This window comes from Protomyctophum bolini, assembly GCF_963924005.1.
Source record: "Protomyctophum bolini genome assembly, chromosome: 2".
Taxonomy (NCBI): Eukaryota; Metazoa; Chordata; class Actinopteri; order Myctophiformes; family Myctophidae; genus Protomyctophum; species Protomyctophum bolini.
Window position 1 is genome coordinate 8834129 of NC_137863.1, and position 21469 is coordinate 8855597.

A 21469-nucleotide genomic window follows, 5' to 3' on the forward strand; every position below is an offset into this window, starting at 1 on the left:
AGGCAAAGAGAATAGTGTGAATATTTTAACAGTGGTGAGCCAATCGTGCCAGCAAGTGTTCATTTCTGGGCTGAACATAAGCAGAAAATACATTTCATTTCAATTAATGTTTATTAATCAATACATAATTATTCCCCACCCATAGTCTATTCTCTTCATTTCATAACTACCGGTATGGTATGTTCCTCTTAGGGTGTAAGCACACTTGGGCGTCAATGTGTGGCAAAAAGCAGCTCGTGGCAGTTTCCTGGTTTTTAGACAGCTGGTGGATGGAAATTAAGCTCCACCTACGCGTCAGAATGCCGCGTCGGCCAGATTCCCGGAAACGCTTGCCCCGGCGGCATTCTGCCGCGTAGGTGGAGCTTAATTTCCATCCACCAGCGGTCTAAAAACCCGGAAGAGAGAGATTTTGGTCTTCGTGATGCTAAAGTATCTGTAGCACTGCCTACAGAGATCGAGTCCAATGACTAGAACTCTCAGTAAATCTGCCCCAAGGCCTTTTGAATCAACAATGAAAAACACTCCCTCAGACCTTCCTAATGGTCAGCGAATGGAAACAAATAGTTCTTGTTTACAGTACTTTTCCTTTCTGCGCCTCAGCAACTCCTCTCTCTTTGCTTGATCCGAGTTCAGTCTCTCCCTGTATCTCCTTGTCCTCTCTGCACTTGTCATCTTTCTATGTCTCAAGCTGACAAAAGAAAATGGAATGTATAGTTTAAGACATAGACAAAAAATTGTTTAGACTGAAACAGTATTCTAAGGTTTCTGTGAAGGGGTTTCCGGTCTGTCCGATGAATTTGAAATATCTATCACTGAATAAAACTAATTTAAACACAATATATTTTGGATAATACAGATTGTGAAAATCTGTGAAAATGTTTAAAATAAATGTTTAAATGGACAAAAGAAACATGGGACTTTGTTGTTTATTGTTATATCTGTAGGAAAATACAGTTTGTATCATAATATGATACAAACTGTCACACCATATTATGGTGTGACAATCAAGTCATATGGCGTGACAGACAGACTCACAGACATGTCACACTATGATAAAGTGTCACACCATATTATGTTTTCTGCACTTAGCATAACCTTGAGGCTACTAGCTATACATTAGCATGCTAACAACATGCTAGCTATAAAGCAACATATATTTACATGTAATTATGACCACATTTTTTAATGAAAAAGGTGTCACACCAACAGACTGGAAGAGGCACTTTGGTCAGAGTTCCAACAAGATCGTATTTCATGAAAATGGTAAAATGAACTCACCTCAGACACCTGTCATGCTCTTTTATTGCAAGTACTAAACAGCCTTACTGAAGAAGGACCTCTCTATCCCAATGGGTGTCCAAACAATTTCCTGTTGAAATTTCCCAAAATAGTGTCACACAATATTATGATTTGGGGATCAGAAATTATGCAAGCAGACATTATGCTTGGAGTTTGAAAAGATTAGGCTCACAAATAGACATCCTTCTTGCCCTGGTGAAGACAGGTTAGGTCTTTTTAATTTAATAAAGGCTATCCTCCTCATTTTAACCTTGAGTGCCCGGATCATTTCTTTTTTTCTTCACAAATAGACATCTTCTCACATCTATATTATATTTATGGATTATTATTTTTTTATATATAATTTTAGAATTTCTTTCTAAGTTTTATTCAAGTTCCTACTTTGAGAAACAAGGCTGAGACAGTCACACCATATGAGTTTAGCTATGTTTGGTTGAAAATTCTGAAGAATGAGGAATGAAATGTTTTAATCTTGAGTAAATTCAGATAAAGCATAATGTCCTGCACAATATTCAGAAGGTTTTTGACAAATACATTTTTTACTGAGGACAGCAAAACTGCTATGTCACCCACAGGAGTGAACAGAACACACACACACCAAACAAGCCCTGGCTTAATAAGGCATGTGTTATCCTTTTTAATCGTACCACTTTACTATTTGCAGATTCAATTGTTCATAAAAAAAATATGCAATCAATCGATCAATCACCTTCTCCTTATCTGGCTTCTCCTGGCCAGGGTCAGAGCCATAGTTAATTGGCAGTGCGCATGCGCTGTACGCCAAGGCACGGTTGTGTGTGTCGTTCCCTTTGAGTGACAGACAGCTGTGACTGTGTGGGCTGTGTCAATGAGTGTTGTCGCTGTGACTGTAGTGACTGTCTGTGAGGTTGTCGTCAGTCAACTGAACGGACGGAGCCCAGGAACAGACACAAATAGAGCACTGATCTATCGCTGGCAGCTTAATGGTTGTTGGAGCATTTAGCAGCTCACTACCAACTACCAACTACTAGGATCAAACATTAGTAATAATAGTATGTGTGGTGCTACTGTAGAAACGAGTACTGTTGCTTATAACACTTTTAGCTAGATGGCTGGCTAGCGAACGTTACTTAGCAAACTAGCTAGCTAGTTAGTGTTTACAGCCACAACGATTCGTTTTGTTTCTTGGGTGACAACGTTTTTAAAGTCCCTTGGCTTTACTTTACAATAAATACACAATGGACGACATAACCCCATCGACATCCCATACATTTGAATCAGAGGTAAGTCGTTATTATTTGGTAACTACTACCTTTCTCACGGTGCAGCAGCTAACTGTTGCTGTTATGCTGGTTCATATGTTGACAATGTTTTTGTTTATACGTGGCTCACAAGAAACTGATTGTGAACTAACGTCTGCATCGGTCGTTATACCATAGTAATAGTTCATTTTGTTGGAAGAGGTTTACTGTACTGCTGCTAATGCTAATGATCGGTAAAGCTAGCTTCGTGTTAAAGAAAACAATCCACCGTCGTCGTGTGGCTAACAAGCTAACAGCTAGCCAGTTTTAAATGTCACATCGATGGCGTTTGGTTTACTAAGCATTATGTTTGTGTGCTCTAATTTGCTTTGTTGAATTTAACCAATAATAACAGCGTTAACCATAGTTGCATCAACAGATTAGCCCTGCTCGGTACAGTTACAGTAGACAGTACAGCATTATAGTTATCGTCTTGGGAAAGACAACAACCTACACGGTATTTCGTAATCATTGCTTGTCTCCTTTCAGCTAATTTCTTATTTTTTTTGATGGGGGAAGGGGTTTATTCACAAGCGATTCCTAATTCAGTATTATTAAATGCTAATCATTTTTTTTAAGGTTTCCAGGTTTGGGTGGTTGAATAATATTTATGGGCAACCGACGCTACTGTTGTTGGCTTACTTTTACACTTAGTGTAGCTTTTGCTAAACAGCTGGCAGAGGCTGTTAATCTCGGATGGTGCTTTAAAAAAATATATATATATATTTATCGTTACATCAAACCTGAAGGCATGTTGTATTTCTTCGGTGTATGAAAATATATGCTTTTGTGATAATTGTTGCAGGGATTTAGTCCTCCGTACAGGAGAAGGAGGACAGTAGAAGACTTTAACAAGTTCTGCACATTTGTCCTGGCCTATGCTGGCTACATCCCTTATCCTCAAGAGGTGAGTGAATGTTGATGGCGAACTGCACCAATCTTGATCATGTCTGTAAGCAGCCATTTGTTCAATCACTCTACTGTATACTTGTATACATGTAAAAAAAAAAAAAAAACGCTGTAGTATAACGCTGTAGTACTGTACTGTACTGTACTGTACTGTACTGTACTGTACTGTACTGTACTGTATAAACCGTGTGTGTGTGTGTGTGTGTGTGTGTGTGTGTGTGTGTGTGTGTGTGTGTGTGAGAGAAATTAAATGTCCACATGGCTTGTAAAAACATCACACTATGTCCAATGAATCAAATAAAGTATTGAGCTGGAAATGGAAACTAAAATGTGTATTTCAAAATTAAGTCAAATTAAGGTGTGATAGATTATTTTGACATACAAAAGCTACTGGTAAGTCTGCATTTCAAATGATTGACTTGAGAGTCAGTATGAATGTACTGTTCTAATCAAGACCCTCATCTACAGGTGCAGTGTCATAGTTGTTTTGCTGTCTTTGTTTAACTAATCAATCTCATTCTTTTGTACCTTCAGTGAATTGTTCAGACTCAGCAAAGTGGGTTTGCCGCTGTTGTAGTCATTGCAATATCTGTGGATTTCATTTATTCTTTGGGGGGGGGGGGGGGTTATTTTTGTTAACACATAAGATAGATAGGCAAACACTGAGGTTATCTGAAAAACGGGTTATTTGAAGCCTGTGCTCTGGTCCAGTTCCACAATGCATTTGTTGGGATGTTCTAGTCCCTTTATTTTCCCTTTAGTGATAATCCACAAGAATGACAAGATGGTCAACATACTGTTACATCTGTGTACACATGATGATGACCATGGGTGTAACACTGAGCAGTGCATGGCCTCTAGTCTGGTGTGTTGTGATGTCATGATGGTCTGTTTAATCCACAGAGCTTGGGCAGCCTGCTACGCCTTCGCTAGCCCACAGGCTGCTGTGTGTCCGTCCCTCCTGGAGGGACTTTTCCCCTAACCCAGCCCTCTATCCCTGGGTAAGAGGGCCTAGCCCCACTCTCTATTCATCACTGCACTTGTCCCTTCCATTTGGGCCCTCAAGTACCTTCCTGCTTTACTATGATAATCACTCTAGAGCAGGTTTACATGAGCCCTGATATTATGAGACAAGTGAGCAATGAGTTGGTAGGGGCGGAAAATGGAGTAAGACCCCCTACCTGTGCACTCTAACAACACATTCCAGTGCCAATATCAGCCTTTGGCCAGGAGCCTTCATGCAGTTCTCACCCTTTTCAGTCAGAGGTTTACATGTCCTGTGGTCTCTGCTAGTCATCTGTGTGTGTGGGGTTTGGGTTCTCTTACCTACCATGCCCACCAAACTACCATATTCCATAAGTCTTTTATAGGGCAGTGCAGTGTAACCTAAATTATTATATAATAAGGGAGTTATGGGCTTATTGTTGCTGTTTATTTGATAGGGTAAAACCCGTGAGGCGTGAACTAGAATTTTTACAGGTATTTTGGATGGAGAGACCTGTTGATCAACACCATTTAAATTCCATATAGACAGTGTCTAATAACCACTTGTGTATCTCCAGGGCTCTCCGCTTCGGAGCAGCTCGAGTCCCCCCAACAGTACAGGCAGCACAGCAGACAGTGATGGCTGGACTCCAGGACCACCACCCCCCTCCTGCTCCCCGCGGCCTCCTAAAGCCCCCCAGGACAGAAGCAGGAAACGTCCACAGCCAGGAGCCATGTTATCAGGGCATACTAAAAAAGATGTGAGTTGATATGACTTGTAATTAAACCATCCAGTCTGGATTAGATCAAAAAGTTATGTCTTTGTCTGTTGCAGGTGGTACTGTGAAGGCCAGGGTAGTGTTTTGGTAACTCGCAATCACAGTGCTTACAACTGCATGCCATCCGTGCCGAACCGCTTCAATATATAAATACCCGAATTAAAACCACTTTATTATGCCAGTTTGATAAAACATTTTATTGGCTCACACGTCACCCAAAAGCAATCAAACAAACCAAAACATGTAATGAGTTGAACTACATCTGAATTGGGGTTTGGTGCATGATGATCCGCATTTTTGCCATGATTTAACCAGATCCGACTAGGCTACTCGATGCATGCAATATTTCAGTATTACCCTTTCATCTGGGTATATTTAGCTCTGCGATTCTTGGGAGATACTGACAGCAACAACTTGCGCATTCCTTTTCCTCAGCAGCACAGTCATGCAATCAGCAGCCTTCACTCGGATGAACACAGGAAAGCCGAAAAGCTGAAAAAGAAGAAGAGGAGGAAGGAGCGGGAAAACGAAGCACTGCAGGCGTGCTCGACAGTCACGGAGCACCAGTATCCACTCTCTGTTAGCAGCCGACCAATCAAAGAAGAGCCCGACGATGACATCGTCATTCCCCTCCCACCCACGCCTCAGCGTCTGCCTAGCCCTGCGCGCTGCAAGGAGGAGCCAACGGACCAGCTTCCACGCTACGACGGCCAGGACCTAGAAGAAGGGGCGGTGAAGGTGGAGAAGGTAGAAGGCTTATCGGGGAACCGGCTGGTGTACCGTCAGGGCAAACAGGTCGTGTTCCGGGACGAAGACGGATCCGGAGAGGACGAGGACATTATGGTAGACTCTGGTAAGGCTGATTATATCTATTTTCATGGTAGAGCAGGAAATGTCAGCAAATTTTCTTGTGGAAATTCTGTACAGTACAAGAAACTCTTTCGGCGTGACATTTGTTAACAATGTCTGGTGGGCTTGACAAAGTGTAGCGTGATCGCCAACTGAAACCAAATAGAAAATGTAATGTCTAATGTGTTTACAACAAAATGAGAAGTGACGTGTTTGACTGCCGGGGAGCATAGATAATTTAATGATCCAAAACATAGAAAATTAGTTGCATTCCTAATCTCTGTCTGCTCTGTCTCTCCTCCTCAGACGACGACTCGTGGGACCTGGTGACGTGTTTCTGCATGAAGCCTTTCGCGGGCCGGGCCATGATCGAGTGTGACAAGTGTCACACCTGGATCCACCTGTCATGTGCCAAGATCCGCAAGAGCCACGTCCCGGAGACATACGTGTGCCAGAGCTGCAGAGAGATGCACGGACCCCCAGACGCCCGGCGCTCACACCGCTCACGCTTTGGTCCTCGCAAGCATCTGCTAGACAGCTAGACTGACCCCAGCCCGAACCCCTGAACACTGACCCTCCCCCCCTCCCCCTCCACTCCGCTTTCTCCCCCACCTGTTGGACTGACATCCCCCGTAACACGTCCTGTGTGCCCTGCCCTGTGGCCTCCACGGCTGTGCCCTGGACCATTGTGATGGCCATGGACATTTTGTTGGACCTGTCCCATGTCCCCCTTGTTTGCAACCAATTTGAGTGCTATTTCAAGGCTAATTTATATGCCGTCACTCAACCCTCTGTAGATGAAATGACAAATTTATACTAGAGCAATTACATATTTTCAACTGAAAAAAGGTGTTGATGTGACACATTCACACCCTTTTCCGGTTGAAAATGCATAATTAGTCTTAATTATAGTATAAATGAGCTACTCGATATGCAGACGTTTTGTTCCGGCTTCCCTTCAGACTCAATCACTGAATGGACTGCTATCTCCAGGTGGCAGTAGCACATCTGCTTAATCCCTGTCTGTGCCCAAGTATCTCCTTTGAACACTGGAAACATTTTAACTGCCAGAGACGGTACTCTGACAACTGCCAGCCCACAGATTTGTCGGCAAGGTGTTTTGTTTTATTTTGATTATTCTGACATTTTTATCCTGGGCATGTGTCTTTGTAAGCTGGATTTATTTTAATTTTTTTTTACACATTCACAACCAAGTTACAATAAGCTCTCTCCTCGGTGCTTCTGACGGTGCTTTAGTGTTAAGCCCATAGAACAAAAGCATATAAGTGATTATCCTAACCTGATTCATCTACATCGTTCTGTTTTTGTTATCTACAACATTGTAACACAATATCACTGTAGCTGTAAATCAATACAACTGTATTGAGACCTTTTATTTCACTACTTGTCTTCCTGCCGCTGCCACTCCTTTGAATCAAGTTGCCGTTCACTCAGCAGCGAAACTGCCCTTATTGTATTTGCAATGGATTCCTTTTCTGAAAATTGTTGGTTTCACAATCAAGAAATGAGGCCAGATTCAGACCAGAGTTTGTCTTTAACCCATTCTGACCTGAGATCAGATTCTAAAAATGTCAGTCGTTCTTCGATAAAAAAAAAATAGCAGACCTACAAGCTCGTAGCGCGCCTAGATCTGCTATTTTTCAATAGCTAAAGCACGACATGACGCTGACACCAAAATGGGTTCCCGTTCAGAATGGGTTAAATGGTTCTCAAAGGGGGATTTTCAGTACTCCGGTCCAATTTTTCCTGGAATATGTGACAAAGGAGGCATTGCATTGTTATTGAATTGATGCTGTTGTAGTCAGATAGAACTTTTTTTTCCTACAAAACATGAATCACAATTGTCTCAAATCTGTTCACGTTCAAGGCTCAAGCCAATGTTTATTTTAAAAGACAGATCTGTACTTGCAGAGGATAATATATTGTTTGGACATCCTGTTTAAGCACAACATTTAAATCCAATTCAAAAGGTTGTTGCATCCAGTTACCTGGAAGTGTTTGAACATATTCTGAACAGGACTGGGTTAAACTGTGTGTGTGTGTACGTTGGCAATGCATGACATGTGCTGCTATTATTGTCCATCCTTCCCTGGTCTATGGTTTCTCAGGAGTCTTGAACGTTTGAGGCAAGGACAGAGACAAAGTAGCAGACTCAAAATGATATTGCTAGTCTCTGTATTACATGGAAGAACAGATGTAGCCTTAATCATTTTGCTCAACTTTTCATATGTAAGTATTCACTCATTCAGTGTGTTCATTTAAAGTTGTCATGTTTCAGGGCACCTTTTTTTTCTTAAACGTGTATTTCTATTTCCTATTGATATAAAAGCCATAGATCACACATGTGACACCACCACAGGATCAATGACTTGACCTGGCAATAACTATTTCCTCATACACGAATAAATGGTCCCTCAAAATTCTTAAATTGTAAAGCTGATATCAGCACTGCTGTCTTCTGGTATGTTTGAAATGCCGGTTCATATACCAAGCCATCTTGAGGTGGAAAGTCTTTGAGGAATTTCAATGCACTTGAAGACATGACTGAAGTTACAGTAGGTTTTGATGTCTGAAAATGTCAAACTCAATTTGAGGCATTAATGTAACATTTGAATACAAGAATGTATCCACATTCTGGTCCTGGATTGTCCCATCCTCTTGAGAAAGCGTTGTCTGTACTGTGGTGCAAACTGTTTCTGTGAAACTATTGTAAACTATTGTAAATAAAGAGCTACAATTTTAACCCATATCTCTTGGGTATTTTCTTCTAAGCATCAAAATTCATCCTTTTTAGAATGTCATTTGAGGATTTGAAAAAAATCCGCAATTACCATTTCCGCAATTTCCATTTCCGCAATTTGACAAAAACGATGGGTTATAGCCCATATCGTACGGCATACTATAGCGCGCAGTTTTTCATCATTTTTGAAGATTTGAAAAAAATGACGAAATGACAAAAACGATGGGTTATAGCCCATGTTTTTTGAAATTTTGAAAAAAAAAGTTATCCTCGTTTCTCATCATTTTGGACCATGGGCTATAGCCCATATCGTACGGCATACTATAGCGCGCCGTTTTTCATCATTTTTGAAAAAAAATGGGGGAAAAAATCCGCAATTTCCATTTCCGCAATTTCCGCAATTACCATTTCCGCAATTTCCTTACTCTTACTGATTGGCTCCGGTGTATCGTCATATCTTTAACAATGGGATAGAGACCACAGGCTGCTTGACTTTTCTTACAGCTCATGTTTATTGTCATCTTTACAGGACGCGAGAGGGAGTCTCCTTCAGTGTTGCTTACATCAGTTGGCTGAACTTGGCTCAGTGCAGGAATGTAACAATAGGTAACAGTTGGTTAAATTTTCTCAGTGCCACCAGAACAGGGTTAACCAAAGGACTACAGTCAATGGTCAAAACCAGAGCAAACCACTAGCCAAATCCCACAAACTGGATCAGTTCAGGAGGGAAAGACGGGTCAGGTGGCCACAAATACCAAAGAAAAATCAACAGCTCTCACAACTTAAACGAAGCCTGGGAGTTCTGACATGACTTCAGAACCAATTTAACAGAAACAAAAGTGCAAAAAAAAGAGTACCGGTACATTTCAAAATTAGCTCCAATATTAGCCTACATCTGCCATTACCTCAAAAAGTGCTTCATAAAATTATGCTCATTTGTCTCAATGATCCAGATTAAGATCCGAATCTGATCTAATAGTAGGACTTTGAATATGGCTCAACCATAAGTGAGTAGACTGCCAAATGTAGATGATCTGTTAAAACGTTTAAAGTTGGCAGCTATACAGTAGGCTGCTATATAAGAGAAGTCATGTGCCACACGCAATTTAGATTTCACAATTACAAATAATAAAATAAACAGGGAACAACAAAAGTAAAGGCATGGCAGTTTAAGTGATTCAACGACAAAATAAATTCTTACAAATACTATGTATGTACAGTATGTATGTATCAGTAAAATGCTCTTATTAGGTCTCATGTCGGTTCCATCGATTCGAGAGGCTACCACCAGTCAGCGATACAGCACTTCAACAGCAGCATAAGCCTTCAGGTTTCAATCCTTCACTATAGCTTATCAAGCTTACATTCTTTCCTGAACATACTGTACACATTGCCAGTGTTGAGTGTCAGTTTGCACTGTCTTGCACACTGGCACCCATGTGAGCAGCAGACATGTCACTTCAAGGCAGCATAAATTAGGTAGTAGGCCAGTGGTTCTCGTAAATAGCCATTCCAATTCATTTATATTTAGCTGGGGACCCCCTGGAACCCCCTTAAGGACCCCTGTGAGTCAACAGACCCCAGTTTGAGAACCACTGGTGTAGGTATTGGTATGCTACAATGCTTCATTTTATCATGCAATCTGGCAAGGAGATGCTGGCTCTCAATGATTAGCATGTTCAAGGCATTGTGTAATAGTATGCTAGTTGCCACAGTACCTTTCTAACACAACTGGCTGATACAGGATAAACATTGCACTTTTCATGTGAGAAGACTATTTCAGAAATAATTTGTTCATACAAAACATGTCTTAACTTACTGGTAATGTAACACTTTTAACTTATTTTCAGTGGGAAGAGTCATCACAATGGTTGTCAGTGAGGAGTCGGGCTGTAAAGACATTTATATGACAGACACATCAGGACAGCCATGTTGGCTGTAGCGGAATTGGGGCCACCGTAGGTGAAACTTTCTAGAAAGGCCCGGGCCAGGGCTGACTCCTGTACTGACTGACCCCTGGGAGGCGGCACACAGGAAAGAGAGGAGTAGAGGATCTCAAAACGGATTCACTAAGACCAGGTGGGGAAAAAGTCAAGAGGAGAGGAAGCGCACTTTGGCCGTTTCCCCCTCCATTCCTAACCTTGTGTCCTTCAGTATACCGACTGTTGTCCTCTGGCGTTCCAACATCGATGGGGCTCCTACGACTCCGAGTCAATTCTGTGAGCTGAGAGAGAGTGAGAGACGGACAAAGATGAGAATTCCAGACCAGATAGAAGGAATGGAGGCAGAAGTCATTCTAGAACTGAGAACAAATGCGACCAGAGTGCTCTTAGATTTCAAAGTACTCACAAAAGTGCTCACAAAATCAAAACATAATCATAACATTAATTATTATACTAGACAATACTTAAACATGGTGATCTGATGACACGATGTGTAATTGGATTTGCAGTGGCTTCATACTGACATTGTTTGGGTATCCGTAAGGGCTCGAGATCTGCAGAGATGACCTGGTGCATGACGCCTCTGAACTGGTACAGTAACTTGAGACTCTTTTCCTCTCCTACACACGGGTCATAGAAACCTGGCAACCTCGCCTACAAACAGATATATAAACCTCAGTTAACGCAGCCACAGGTTAATGTGCCACACACACACACACACACACACACACACACACATACACACACACCTTGGATGCTTCAGCGAGGATGAGTTTGGAGTCCTTGACCAAGCACTGCAGAGGAACTGTGACATCAATGACCTGGGCTTTCTCCTGCTTCTGACTGGTGTCTGTCACAAACTTACCATACCAGGCATTCAGGATAATCAGTCCTAAAAAGGCATAAAGTTACATTATTCACAGACAGATCTTGATAGCATATGATGCGCAAGCATGTGTGTGCACCACCGAAATGTGGAACGCCCTACCAACAGTCATTAAGACATGTGAATCCCTTGACTCCTTCAAAGCCACTCTCAAAGGGCACCTACGGACGGCTGCAATTAGAAACTGGCCCCCGTAAAATCGGAATCCCCCCCCCCTTTTTTTCCCCCCTCACTGTATATGTTTCTTTTCACCTCCTTTATGATTAATTCCTGTTCTGTTCTGTTCTTTGAGTATATAGAAGTGTCTATTTGTACGTCTCTAAATGTAAACAAGTGTAATGCTTTATTGGGTCGTCCACTCAGTTAAGTCTTTGTATTGAGTTGTGCTTGAAATGTACTGTAATTCTGCAAACTGTTAATACATATTTCAATCAATCAAGTGTGTGTGTGTGTGTGTGTGTGTGTGTGTGTGTGTGTGTGTGTGTGTGTGTTGGGGGGGGGGGTCATGCTACTGTAAACCTTCAACACTATGTCAAAGCGATACTTATACTTTTGCTACAATGAGATAATTTGTTCATTCTGTTTCAGATTCAGCCAGCTGATGGCTGCTCAGATGTCATGACGAGTGCTTGCTTTGGGGGAGATGTTAAGATGTCTTGCGAAAGGCTCATACATACTCCAAAAACTGGAGTATGTATGAGACCTTTTTTGTTGCACGGCTTGCACGCTGACAGAACCCCACATCTGACTCAAGATCGGGCTTCATTCGCTGAGGTTTTGCTCGCTGTGTGAGACAGGCACTGTGAGAAGATATGGCCACGATTCTAGGGCTTGCCGATGCCTCCCTGAGCGTTTCTAAATATCTAGCACGTCTAATATTTATTTGGCTTGCCTGCAACAAAAAATTTATTGCAATTTAAAAATATCTCCATTGAGATCTAAAAACATTACAAAATAGAATGAGAGAGTGAGCAAAAGTGCGCGAGGGGGGGCTGTTTATTTAAAATGTCTTGAATCAGCAGAATGGAAATATATATTACAGTAAAATCGAGACTAGTAAAATTGAAAAACAGAACGGGGGTGCCCGTTTTTCAGGCAAGGGAGGCCATGCCTGGGTCCCTTTGAGCCCCCCCCCCCCCCCTCCTTTAGGGCCAGGAGCCAGGAGGTGAAGCGGTGACCTTCTGCTTATCAAATCTGTTCTAGGACAGTTTGGTGGCAAAATGGCAACAGTTCTGTTCCCAAACCTGGTGTGAGTCACTCACCCATCTTTGACTCTTCCCCCTCTATGACTCTCCTCACAGACTCCTGCATCAGTAGAACCTGACAAACAGCAAAAGAGATGGTAAGGGTTTTGAGATAAGATGAGAAGTGAGTGTGTGTGTGTGTGTGTGTGTGTGTGTGTGTGTGTGTGTGTGTGTGTGTGTGTGTGTGTGTGTGTGTGTGTGTGTGTGTGTGTGTGTGTGTGTGTGTGTGTGTGTGTGTGTGTGTGTGTGTGTGTGAGAGAGAGAGAACTCACAGCTGATTCAGCTTCCTGTTTCTTCTTGGCGATATCTGTGGCTGAATTAATTCGCTGTAGCTCCAACTCCCTGAAAAATACAGACACAGTCAAAGCAGATATTATATAAATACTGTTACAACCTTGTACTTTCCGGTATGCTTTGCTTTGTCTTATTTTCTGTTTTATTTTGGAGTGGTTGATGTGTTGTAGAGACACAAGGACAGTAATGTTTGGATTACATTGGGTGTTTGAATACTCTGGGTTAGACTATATAATCCTGACTGTGTAAACGTGGCTACTGGCTACAGACAGTAGTCATTTTATGCTTATACTTACAGTATATAGTAGTACTTTGCCTGGGGTTCATCTCTGTCTGCATTACACTGAACTTGACTTATACTTTCAAATCACTTAATCCCATTGCAAATTGAATAATTGAATTGTTCTTTCAAACAGCGTGCGATAAAGCTTATGAGATGTACTGACTGTTGTTTCTGTGCATGTGTGTATGGGATGATGACCAGTCTGTGGATAGCCATGTAGAGCAGCAGGGGGCCCACAGTGGCATAGAACACTGCACTGGGCAGCAGCTGATCCGTCAGGTGGATTGGGAACAGGTATGTTTGGCTGGCTCGTGCCAACCTGTAGTGTCACACACACACACACACACACACACACACACACACACACACACACACACACACACACACGCACACACACATTAGGGGAACACACTCTACAGATACAGACCACGATGATGAAATACTGACTCCATGTTCTGCGTTGTTGAATACCTGATCTTAAGGGTGACTCCCTGAGGGACGCCTACGCTGACCGTGGCTGACAGAACGCTGTGGCGACTGATCTTCCGCTCGGCACCGTATTCCACCACCGTACCGAACCAGCCTGTCCTATGAACCCACGGCAAGAGGGAGACCATTAACACTGCCAGGGAACAAGGCATTACATTACAGAACTAAATGGAGAGAATGAACATGAAACACAGTACAGCTTCATTTAAAGCGTTGTTCTTTTGCTGCATTGCTGGTTCATCTATACAGAGAACAATGAAGAAGTTCAGAAATCATTGAAAATTCTATTTGGATTAATTAGGCATGGTTCTGTTGTACTAAAAGAGAGAAGCTCTACAGTTGACACAGACAGACATACTTGACAGATCCTTTGACCTTGGTCTGGTCATCATCCTGGAACTTGTACTGGTAGCTCATCATCAAGTAGGAATGAGGAACCCCTAGCTGGAAGGAGGCAGGACAAGAGAAATAGCACAGAGATATGAAAAGGGCAAAATGCAATGTAATGCCCATCATTACAAAAGTAAATGTACTTTGTCACTGTCCTCCACTGTTTAGATGTCAACGGACGCATGGATAGGTGGAGAGCTCTGATCGTCCATCAAAGCAATGAAAGCAGAGGAAGTGTGTGCTTTTCCGTGGTTGGGATCTGGACTCAGTAGGTGAATCTTTAGGACGTGATGACGAGCTATGAGTCAAACCAATGTCTTTTCTCCCCAAATCTGAAGTCTGCTCTACATTTTAATTTTGAAATTGAATTATCTAGAATAGATAGAAGGCTGAACCAACAAGGTTTTTGTCAATTTTATTTGGTTACCAAATGCATAAAAAGACACAAAAGAGATATAGTTTTGCTCACCGTCATCTAACAATTTACCCAAAGGCGACATCTGATATATAGCAGATGGGTATATATTTTGTACAGCACTGAAGCAGCGGCAACATAACTGTGTGTGTGTGTGTGTGTGTGTGTGTGTGTGTGTGTGTGTGTGTGTGTGTGTAGCGGCGGCAGCAGTGTCTGAGGGGTAGAGTGGCCGCTTGGAGCTCCCCCAGAGAACTAAAGACCTGGAGGCGTGATCAATGCCATTTGGCTATTCTGAGTGGCCAAAGAGCATTGATCACGCCTCCAGGTCTTTACTTTACTCAAGTTAGGTAATAAGACCTGGTACTTAAGACACGCAAAATACAGCCCGAAGAGTCCTTGAGCAAGACACTGAACCCCTACTTGCTCCCGATGGGCAGGTTGGTACCTGCAGGGCCAGGGTGAAGTGACTGGTCTTGGTGTCTCGGACCACACTGGTGGTCATGGCGCTGTTGGGTCCCCAGCGCCACTGCAGATAGCCCATGGTGTTCTGGTCCAGGTGGCGAGCCGTCATCAGGGAACAGCTGGGACGCAAACCACGAGGCGAGAACTGCACGCCACACTGTGCCGTCAGAAAACTACACAACACGACAGAGAGCAGTGGGAGGAAGAGAGGAGAAAGAGGAATTAGAAGAAAGTGGCAGACTAGATTACAGTTCTATACCAAGTGTTTGATGATACAGTTACAAAGTGGTAATACAGTCTGATGTTTCTCATATGAAAGAACTGGGTCTTACCACCGAGGCGTTATGTTGCGAAATACCTTCAACCCAAACAACGGTCCTAGTATGTCTCCTGCACCAAACTCCAGCTGCGCGAGCGCACACACACACACACACACACACACACACACACACACCCCATTATGCATCAGTTTAAATCAAAAGCTTTTATAGGTAATTATGTTGTTAGCCTGATGTATGCTCTTTGACTAGCATGCCAGCATTATGGAACACAAGATGACGCCGTTTATACAATACCTAGAGCTAATTTTCACTATTCGTCACTATAGTGTGTGTGTGTGTGTGTGTGTGTGTGTGTGTGTGTGTGTGTGTGTGTGTGTGTCAGTGTGTGTATATACCTCTCCCCAGCCCTTGGCTGATGTGACCCTGCGTACAGTCATGTTGATGTTGCCTCCTCCATTCCCATTGTGAGTGGAAAGAGAACCCGACAGCACCGATGTGTCTGTGTTCGTCAACGGAGCCTGAAGGAACACAGGAGCTCAGCTCTAGTACCTTTTAAAAGTCTCTGGGTGCAGGACGCATGCAGGTCAAAGCACTAAATGCACACACAAGGGTCCGTTTTGTGTTAGTGTGCACGTGTACCTCTATGGACTGGGAGATGTGCATCTTGTTGATCTCAATATGAGGGAAGCCTCCTCCTGGCACCTCCTCAAAGTCCTCTTCATAACGATCAAACAGGTCGGTCGCATCAATGCCCACACTTATGGTTCCCTGAACGCAGGGTGGAGGGTTTTTAAGTGATTAGTGTGACAAATCAAAATTATCAAATGAGTGGAAAACTATAAGAATTATGACATTATGGGCATTACCTTGCACCACCCCTTAACCTTATCCATAAACTTTAAAAATAGTTCAAATAGCCGATCTACAAGCTCACAATGTCTCGATGTAGATCGGCTAGTTGAACTATTTTTAAATGTTTTTCAAAATAGTAAAAAATGGCAAATACGTTTAGGGATAAGGGGTGGCGCAAGATGGAGCCCTATATCTTCAAAGCAGTAACACTGCTGTGCTACTGTAGTTACAAAGCATCTTATTTCATAATTTGTCTTTTCTCATGCCACTGGAATATGGTGAGTTGTGGAGGAAGGAATTGGACAGAATAGGACTTCATAGTCATCTACCGTGGCATCGCCATCAGCGAAGATAACCACTGACAAACACACAGCACAAGGAAGCTATGTCATCTTCGACATCGATGGATTGAGTGTGTACCGGTATCTGTGTGTGTGTGTGTGTGTGTGTGTGTGTGTGTGTGTGTGTGTAACCTTAGGATTAGTTCTTTGTTGTAATCTCCTCTCTTCTCGTTCTCTCTCCAGTCTTTCGTACTCCTCACGAATTTCAGCCGGTGTTCTCTTCCTCTCAACCACCTACGGTATACAGTGAACAATTTACAATTACAACTCAGTTACAACTCAGCTACTGGACCGTAAGTGGTCCAGTAGCATCTTAGCATCTGTGGACAAGCAAACAGTATATGTCTATCTAAATAACACACTGTACATAAATAAACATGTAACCAACATACATCCGCACAGTATAAGTGGTGTCTATCGAAATAGGCAACAAGCAGTAATACAAGGACTTAGGTCTTTCTGTAGCTTGGGCGCCAGGAGGGAGAAGAGTCTACCGTACTGTTAGGGGGATGGGAATAGCATCACAGGGGATTGGGTTTGGGATGAAGTGACTGCTCGACGTACCTCCCAGCCCTCCACCTCCAGCCCTTTCTTCCCGAAGAGGTCATAGATGGCCCTGGACTGAGGATCGGTCAATACTAGAAGGAAGAAATAGAAACGTATCTCTAATGTATGTACTCATTTTTATGCATGCATGTGTACGTAAATATATTATGTATCTACTGTATGTTTGTGTGTATATACTGCATATATTCCGATATGCTAAATGCCTAAAATGTAATTGTAAATTGTGTATGTATGAATGAATGTGTATGTGTGTGTGTGTGTGTGTGTGTGTCCTACATTAAAGAAAACAGTCCATTAGTCAGACGGAAAGAACATCTGTCCCACATGCTTCTCCTCAGTGGCTTGAGCAATTGATATGAGATGACCTGCCTCACAGCTGCGCAGAAAAACGTCTCTCTCCGTCAATGAAAATGAGTGGAGCTGCACCGCGTGTGCGTGCGTGTGCATGCATGTGTACGTGTGTGAGTTACAGTCAGGTAAGTTCGGAAAATTACATCACTTTTATTTCAGCAGAAAGACGCTGTAGGCAGCGCTTTTCAGTCATATAAGGTGCCTGTGTGTGTATGCCATATCACAATATACAAATATCCAAAATCCCAGATATCTAGTCTCATATCACAAATCACAATATCAATATAATATTGATATATTGCCCAGCTCTGTATGTACTGCATGTGTCCATCTAGCTCTCGTCCATAGCTCTAATGCGTTTAATTTAGAGCTATGTTACTCTCAACTTCTGCTGCTCGCATGAATGCAGACCAGCCTCTCCTCTTTAGCGTAAATAAAAATAATGTTTTTGCTACTCACCAAAACAAAGGCGGGTCGTGTCAGACTCATTAGAAAGCCTACTTTCCTTTAGCCTGGGCACCATTTCATTTCGGTATATGATCCGGGCTTACGTCATGTTGTAGGCAATGGTTTGCCTACAACAAACAGGAAGCTGTTTGTTGCTTCCTGTTTGAATAAAAGCAATAAAAGCTCTCGTAAGCGAGAGCTTTTATTGAGAGGGAAAAGGAAGTTGTCGCCGCCTGTTCATCCTGTCTGGCGACTACAAAACAATACTACAACATGACGTAACCACATCATCCGGCCCCAGCCCGGATCATACGGACTTTTGAAACAGAGACCAGGCTTTCCTCCGAGGCGGTGGAAAGCCTGGTGAGGCGAGGTTAACTTTCCTTAGTGAGCCCCCCACCACACGTATAAACTGTACTTTTTGGCCAAAAGGGGATTTAGTTTCCACCGGGAAAAATATACTTTTAGTTACTCCACTGCGCCTTCTACCGATATTGCCCAGAGAATTGCCCCATAGAGAATATTTTTCATCTGGTGAAAATAAATCCCTTTCTGGCCAAAAAGTACCGTTTATACGTGTGGTGGGGGGCTCAGAGTGCGTCCACTAAGGAAAGTAGGCTTTCTAATGACACAACCCGCCTTTGTTTTGGTGAATAGCAAAAACGTTATTTTTATTTACGCTAAAGAGGTGAGGCTGGTCTGCATTCATGCGAGCGGCGGAAGTTGAGAGTAACATAGCTCTAAATGAAACGCATTAGAGCTATGGACCAGAGCTAGTGTCCATCCATACCTTCATAAGCCTGGTGCACCTGGGTGAAGAGCTGTTCTGCCTGTCCTTTAAGCTCCGGATCTCGATGTTTGTCAGGGTGGTAGAGCATGCAAAGCCTCCGGTAGGAAGCCTTCAGCTCCTCCTGAGTGGCCTGTCACATGAATAAGGAAGAAGCATTTAGAGAACTTTCACGTGATACGAGAAGGGTACACCTGGTATAGTAGTGGTAGCTGACCAGACTGTACATCAGCAACATAATCACAACATCCCCGATTTTATTGGCTGGTCATTCCCCTCTTTGTCATCTCTCAATGTCTTGTGTCTCTCTCTAGTCTACACTGTGTCTGCATAAAACCATGGGGTAAAGGGAAATCAATGAACCATGACATGTGGACTAACTCTAACATTACTAGATCCTTGCTACAAGCTCTCTTTTATTGGTACAGCCATGCAACCTGTCCGGTTGCATCAGATCTTGGATTACTCAAATGAGTCATGCATTAAGGCTTGCTTAGTAGGTGTACATACAAGCAAACATAATGCATACGATTAAACTAAACATGGGCTATAAGGTCCCTGCAATTTAGTATTTCAGCAGATGTGGATCATGCATATAGTTAATATGAAGGGTGAAGGCTGTTCACCTCAAGGTAAGTAACTAGAATCAAAGGTCAGCTTGGTCAAGCACAAACAAAACCAGTGTAAATCATGTGAATCCTCCCAATATCAACTGAATCATCAACTGTCTGAATCACTGACGCTGATATGAACGAATACTGGCTGTATGCTAGCTAGCTATAATAATCCCTTTAGTACTATGAACCACTCAGTCTCATCCCAATGGCAGGAGGAGATCATTACTCAACAGTGGAATGATGCGCCGGTGTCCCCGGCCCTGGCAACCGATTCGCCAACGCAATTCAATCTCAGCAAAGCCAACTGCAAGAGCTAAGGGTACCGTTATCAGTCAGATCCAATGCAAACAGAGAATAATCCATACCTCTCTTCTGACATTGAGCAGAGAATAGTAATCTTGATTATCCACCTCACAATCATCTTCTAAGGACGCCGCCATGTTTGCCTTCTAGCCGTGTTCCGCCCACTTCTCCGGGGATCTGTCCCGTTGGTTTGGCGCTTGGCCAATGGAAAGGGAAGATGCTGTGAATGGCTATCTATGGGAGGATGGAAGAATTATTACTCCATAATTACCATCAAAAGTAAATATTATAAGTAAATATATGCATCGAAATGATTGTAGCCTAGCATAAAAAATGGGCAAGCGTCAGGGTCATTAAATAGATTATTTAGAGCACTAAATAAATAAAAAAGAAAGGAGGGGAAAATATAACATCATCATAAATGCATCTGTTAAAAACAAATGCATGCATTTCACACACAACACAAATGAAAGAAAGATACCCTTTTTATTTTTGTATTTATGTTTAAGGAAATAATAAATAATAACGTCGCAAGTCTTGCTATTGCACAGTTTATATAGGCTATGACTTAATTTGGCCAATGCTTTTTCTTCCTCTGACTAATTAGTGTATCATGACGAACACAAGGTGGCGCTGTTTACACAGTATCTAGAGCTGGAAAGCCCACATGAACTAATAGGTCCTGCAGTGCAGACTGTGTGAGTGAGTGAGTGAGTGAGTGAGTGAGTGAGTGAGTGAGTGAGTGAGTGAGTGAGTGAGTGAGAGAGAGAGTGAGTGAGTGAGTGAGAGTGTGCTACCATGTACCAGAGCCATAGAGTATAGACAGAGTTTTATTTTATTTTCCTATAATGATATGCCCAACATTGGGGTGTCAGTGGTTTAGCTATAGTGCTATACTAATACCTGTAGACTGGGACGGCCGGACGGGACGTTATGGCAGTCCTGAGACATACAGGCATTAAATGTGGCATGGTCCAAGCATATTCCATGTTTTCGATTTCAATAATGGGTCTTAATTCAGTACAGACCTTTTACAGTCTATGGTACAGACAGTGCTTCCATCATACATTGTTGCCGGAACAAAAGGGCTACTTGAGGGAAGAGTTTAAGTTCTACCAGATAAATAGTGTTTTCTTGTTTGTCAACTTTAATAGTTGTGGTTTCCATTAAGGTGAACACAGGTACTGTAGTCTCGATATTGTTGAGAAAGTCTAAGGTATGCAGATGGAACAATGTCAAAACAGATTATTTATTATAGATGACGAGTGATTAATGTGTTGTGAGAGGATAGATTAATCATACTATGATCAAGCCAAATCTTCCTTGTGGAAAATTAAGTTGACCTTGAATGAAGGGAGTGGCAGGGGAAAAGCATGCAGTCTCACAATAGTTTGATACAAAGGTGCCTAACTTTGATCAGTTCAGTTGTGAGGTTGAGCTCTTATGGTGAGGCTGTGGATCAAGGGTTTCCATGGATTCTGATTGTGTGGAGTGTATACATTTTGAAACACTTTCTCTCAACTGACAGAAATCAGCTTTACTTGTCCAGTTCCGCCCTCCTCTGCCTTGGTGCTCCTTCTCAAACAGACATGCCATGTCTTTTCCTGCAACAGTTTTCTCTGTGATCACACAGTGTTGACTTTAATTGTTTCATTG

General features: G+C 42.6%; 2 protein-coding genes across 3 annotated transcripts; one reads left to right on the top strand and one right to left on the bottom strand.

Annotated features, from left to right (window-relative positions):
• The first annotated feature begins 2151 nt into the window (after positions 1–2151).
• On the top strand, positions 2152–8864 carry phf13 (PHD finger protein 13). 2 transcript variants are annotated; one of them, XM_080782302.1, is made up of 5 exons: positions 2152–2561; positions 3385–3486; positions 5051–5233; positions 5687–6104; positions 6407–8864. In XM_080782302.1, exons 1-5 carry the CDS (start codon positions 2517–2519, stop codon positions 6640–6642), a joined length of 984 nt encoding a protein of 327 aa, XP_080638428.1. In that variant the 5' UTR covers positions 2152–2516; the 3' UTR covers positions 6643–8864. The 2 variants fall into 2 exon arrangements, with proteins under 2 accessions (XP_080638428.1, XP_080638429.1); XM_080782303.1 differs by having other exon boundaries at positions 5690–6104.
• Positions 8865–9456: 592 nt separating this feature from the next.
• On the bottom strand, positions 9457–19956 carry dnajc11b (DnaJ (Hsp40) homolog, subfamily C, member 11b). The gene is made up of 16 exons (XM_080782214.1): positions 19876–19956; positions 18897–19026; positions 17306–17379; positions 16874–16975; positions 16188–16316; positions 15944–16066; positions 15600–15673; positions 15251–15440; positions 14359–14444; positions 13983–14099; positions 13675–13830; positions 13207–13276; positions 12953–13010; positions 11554–11696; positions 11329–11458; positions 9457–11085 (listed from the first exon to the last, which is right to left on the bottom strand). Exons 1-16 carry the CDS (start codon positions 19948–19950, stop codon positions 11060–11062), a joined length of 1683 nt encoding a protein of 560 aa, XP_080638340.1. The 5' UTR covers positions 19951–19956; the 3' UTR covers positions 9457–11059.
• Positions 19957–21469: the final 1513 nt, after the last annotated feature.

Excerpts from the sequence above, each read along its gene's own strand:
- phf13 (XM_080782302.1), top strand. The coding sequence starts at position 2,517 with ATGGACGACATAACCCCATCGACATCCCATACATTTGAATCAGAG. Across the intron at positions 3,487-5,050 it reads ACATCCCTTATCCTCAAGAG|GGCTCTCCGCTTCGGAGCAG; the intron begins GTGAGTGAATGT and ends GTGTATCTCCAG. Across the intron at positions 5,234-5,686 it reads CAGGGCATACTAAAAAAGAT|CAGCACAGTCATGCAATCAG; the intron begins GTGAGTTGATAT and ends CCTTTTCCTCAG.
- dnajc11b (XM_080782214.1), bottom strand. The coding sequence starts at position 19,950 with ATGGCGGCGTCCTTAGAAGATGATTGTGAGGTGGATAATCAAGATTAC. Across the intron at positions 16,067-16,187 it reads ACATCTCCCAGTCCATAGAG|GCTCCGTTGACGAACACAGA; the intron begins GTACACGTGCAC and ends GTGTTCCTTCAG. Across the intron at positions 15,441-15,599 it reads CGCAACATAACGCCTCGGTG|TTTTCTGACGGCACAGTGTG; the intron begins GTAAGACCCAGT and ends CGTGTTGTGTAG.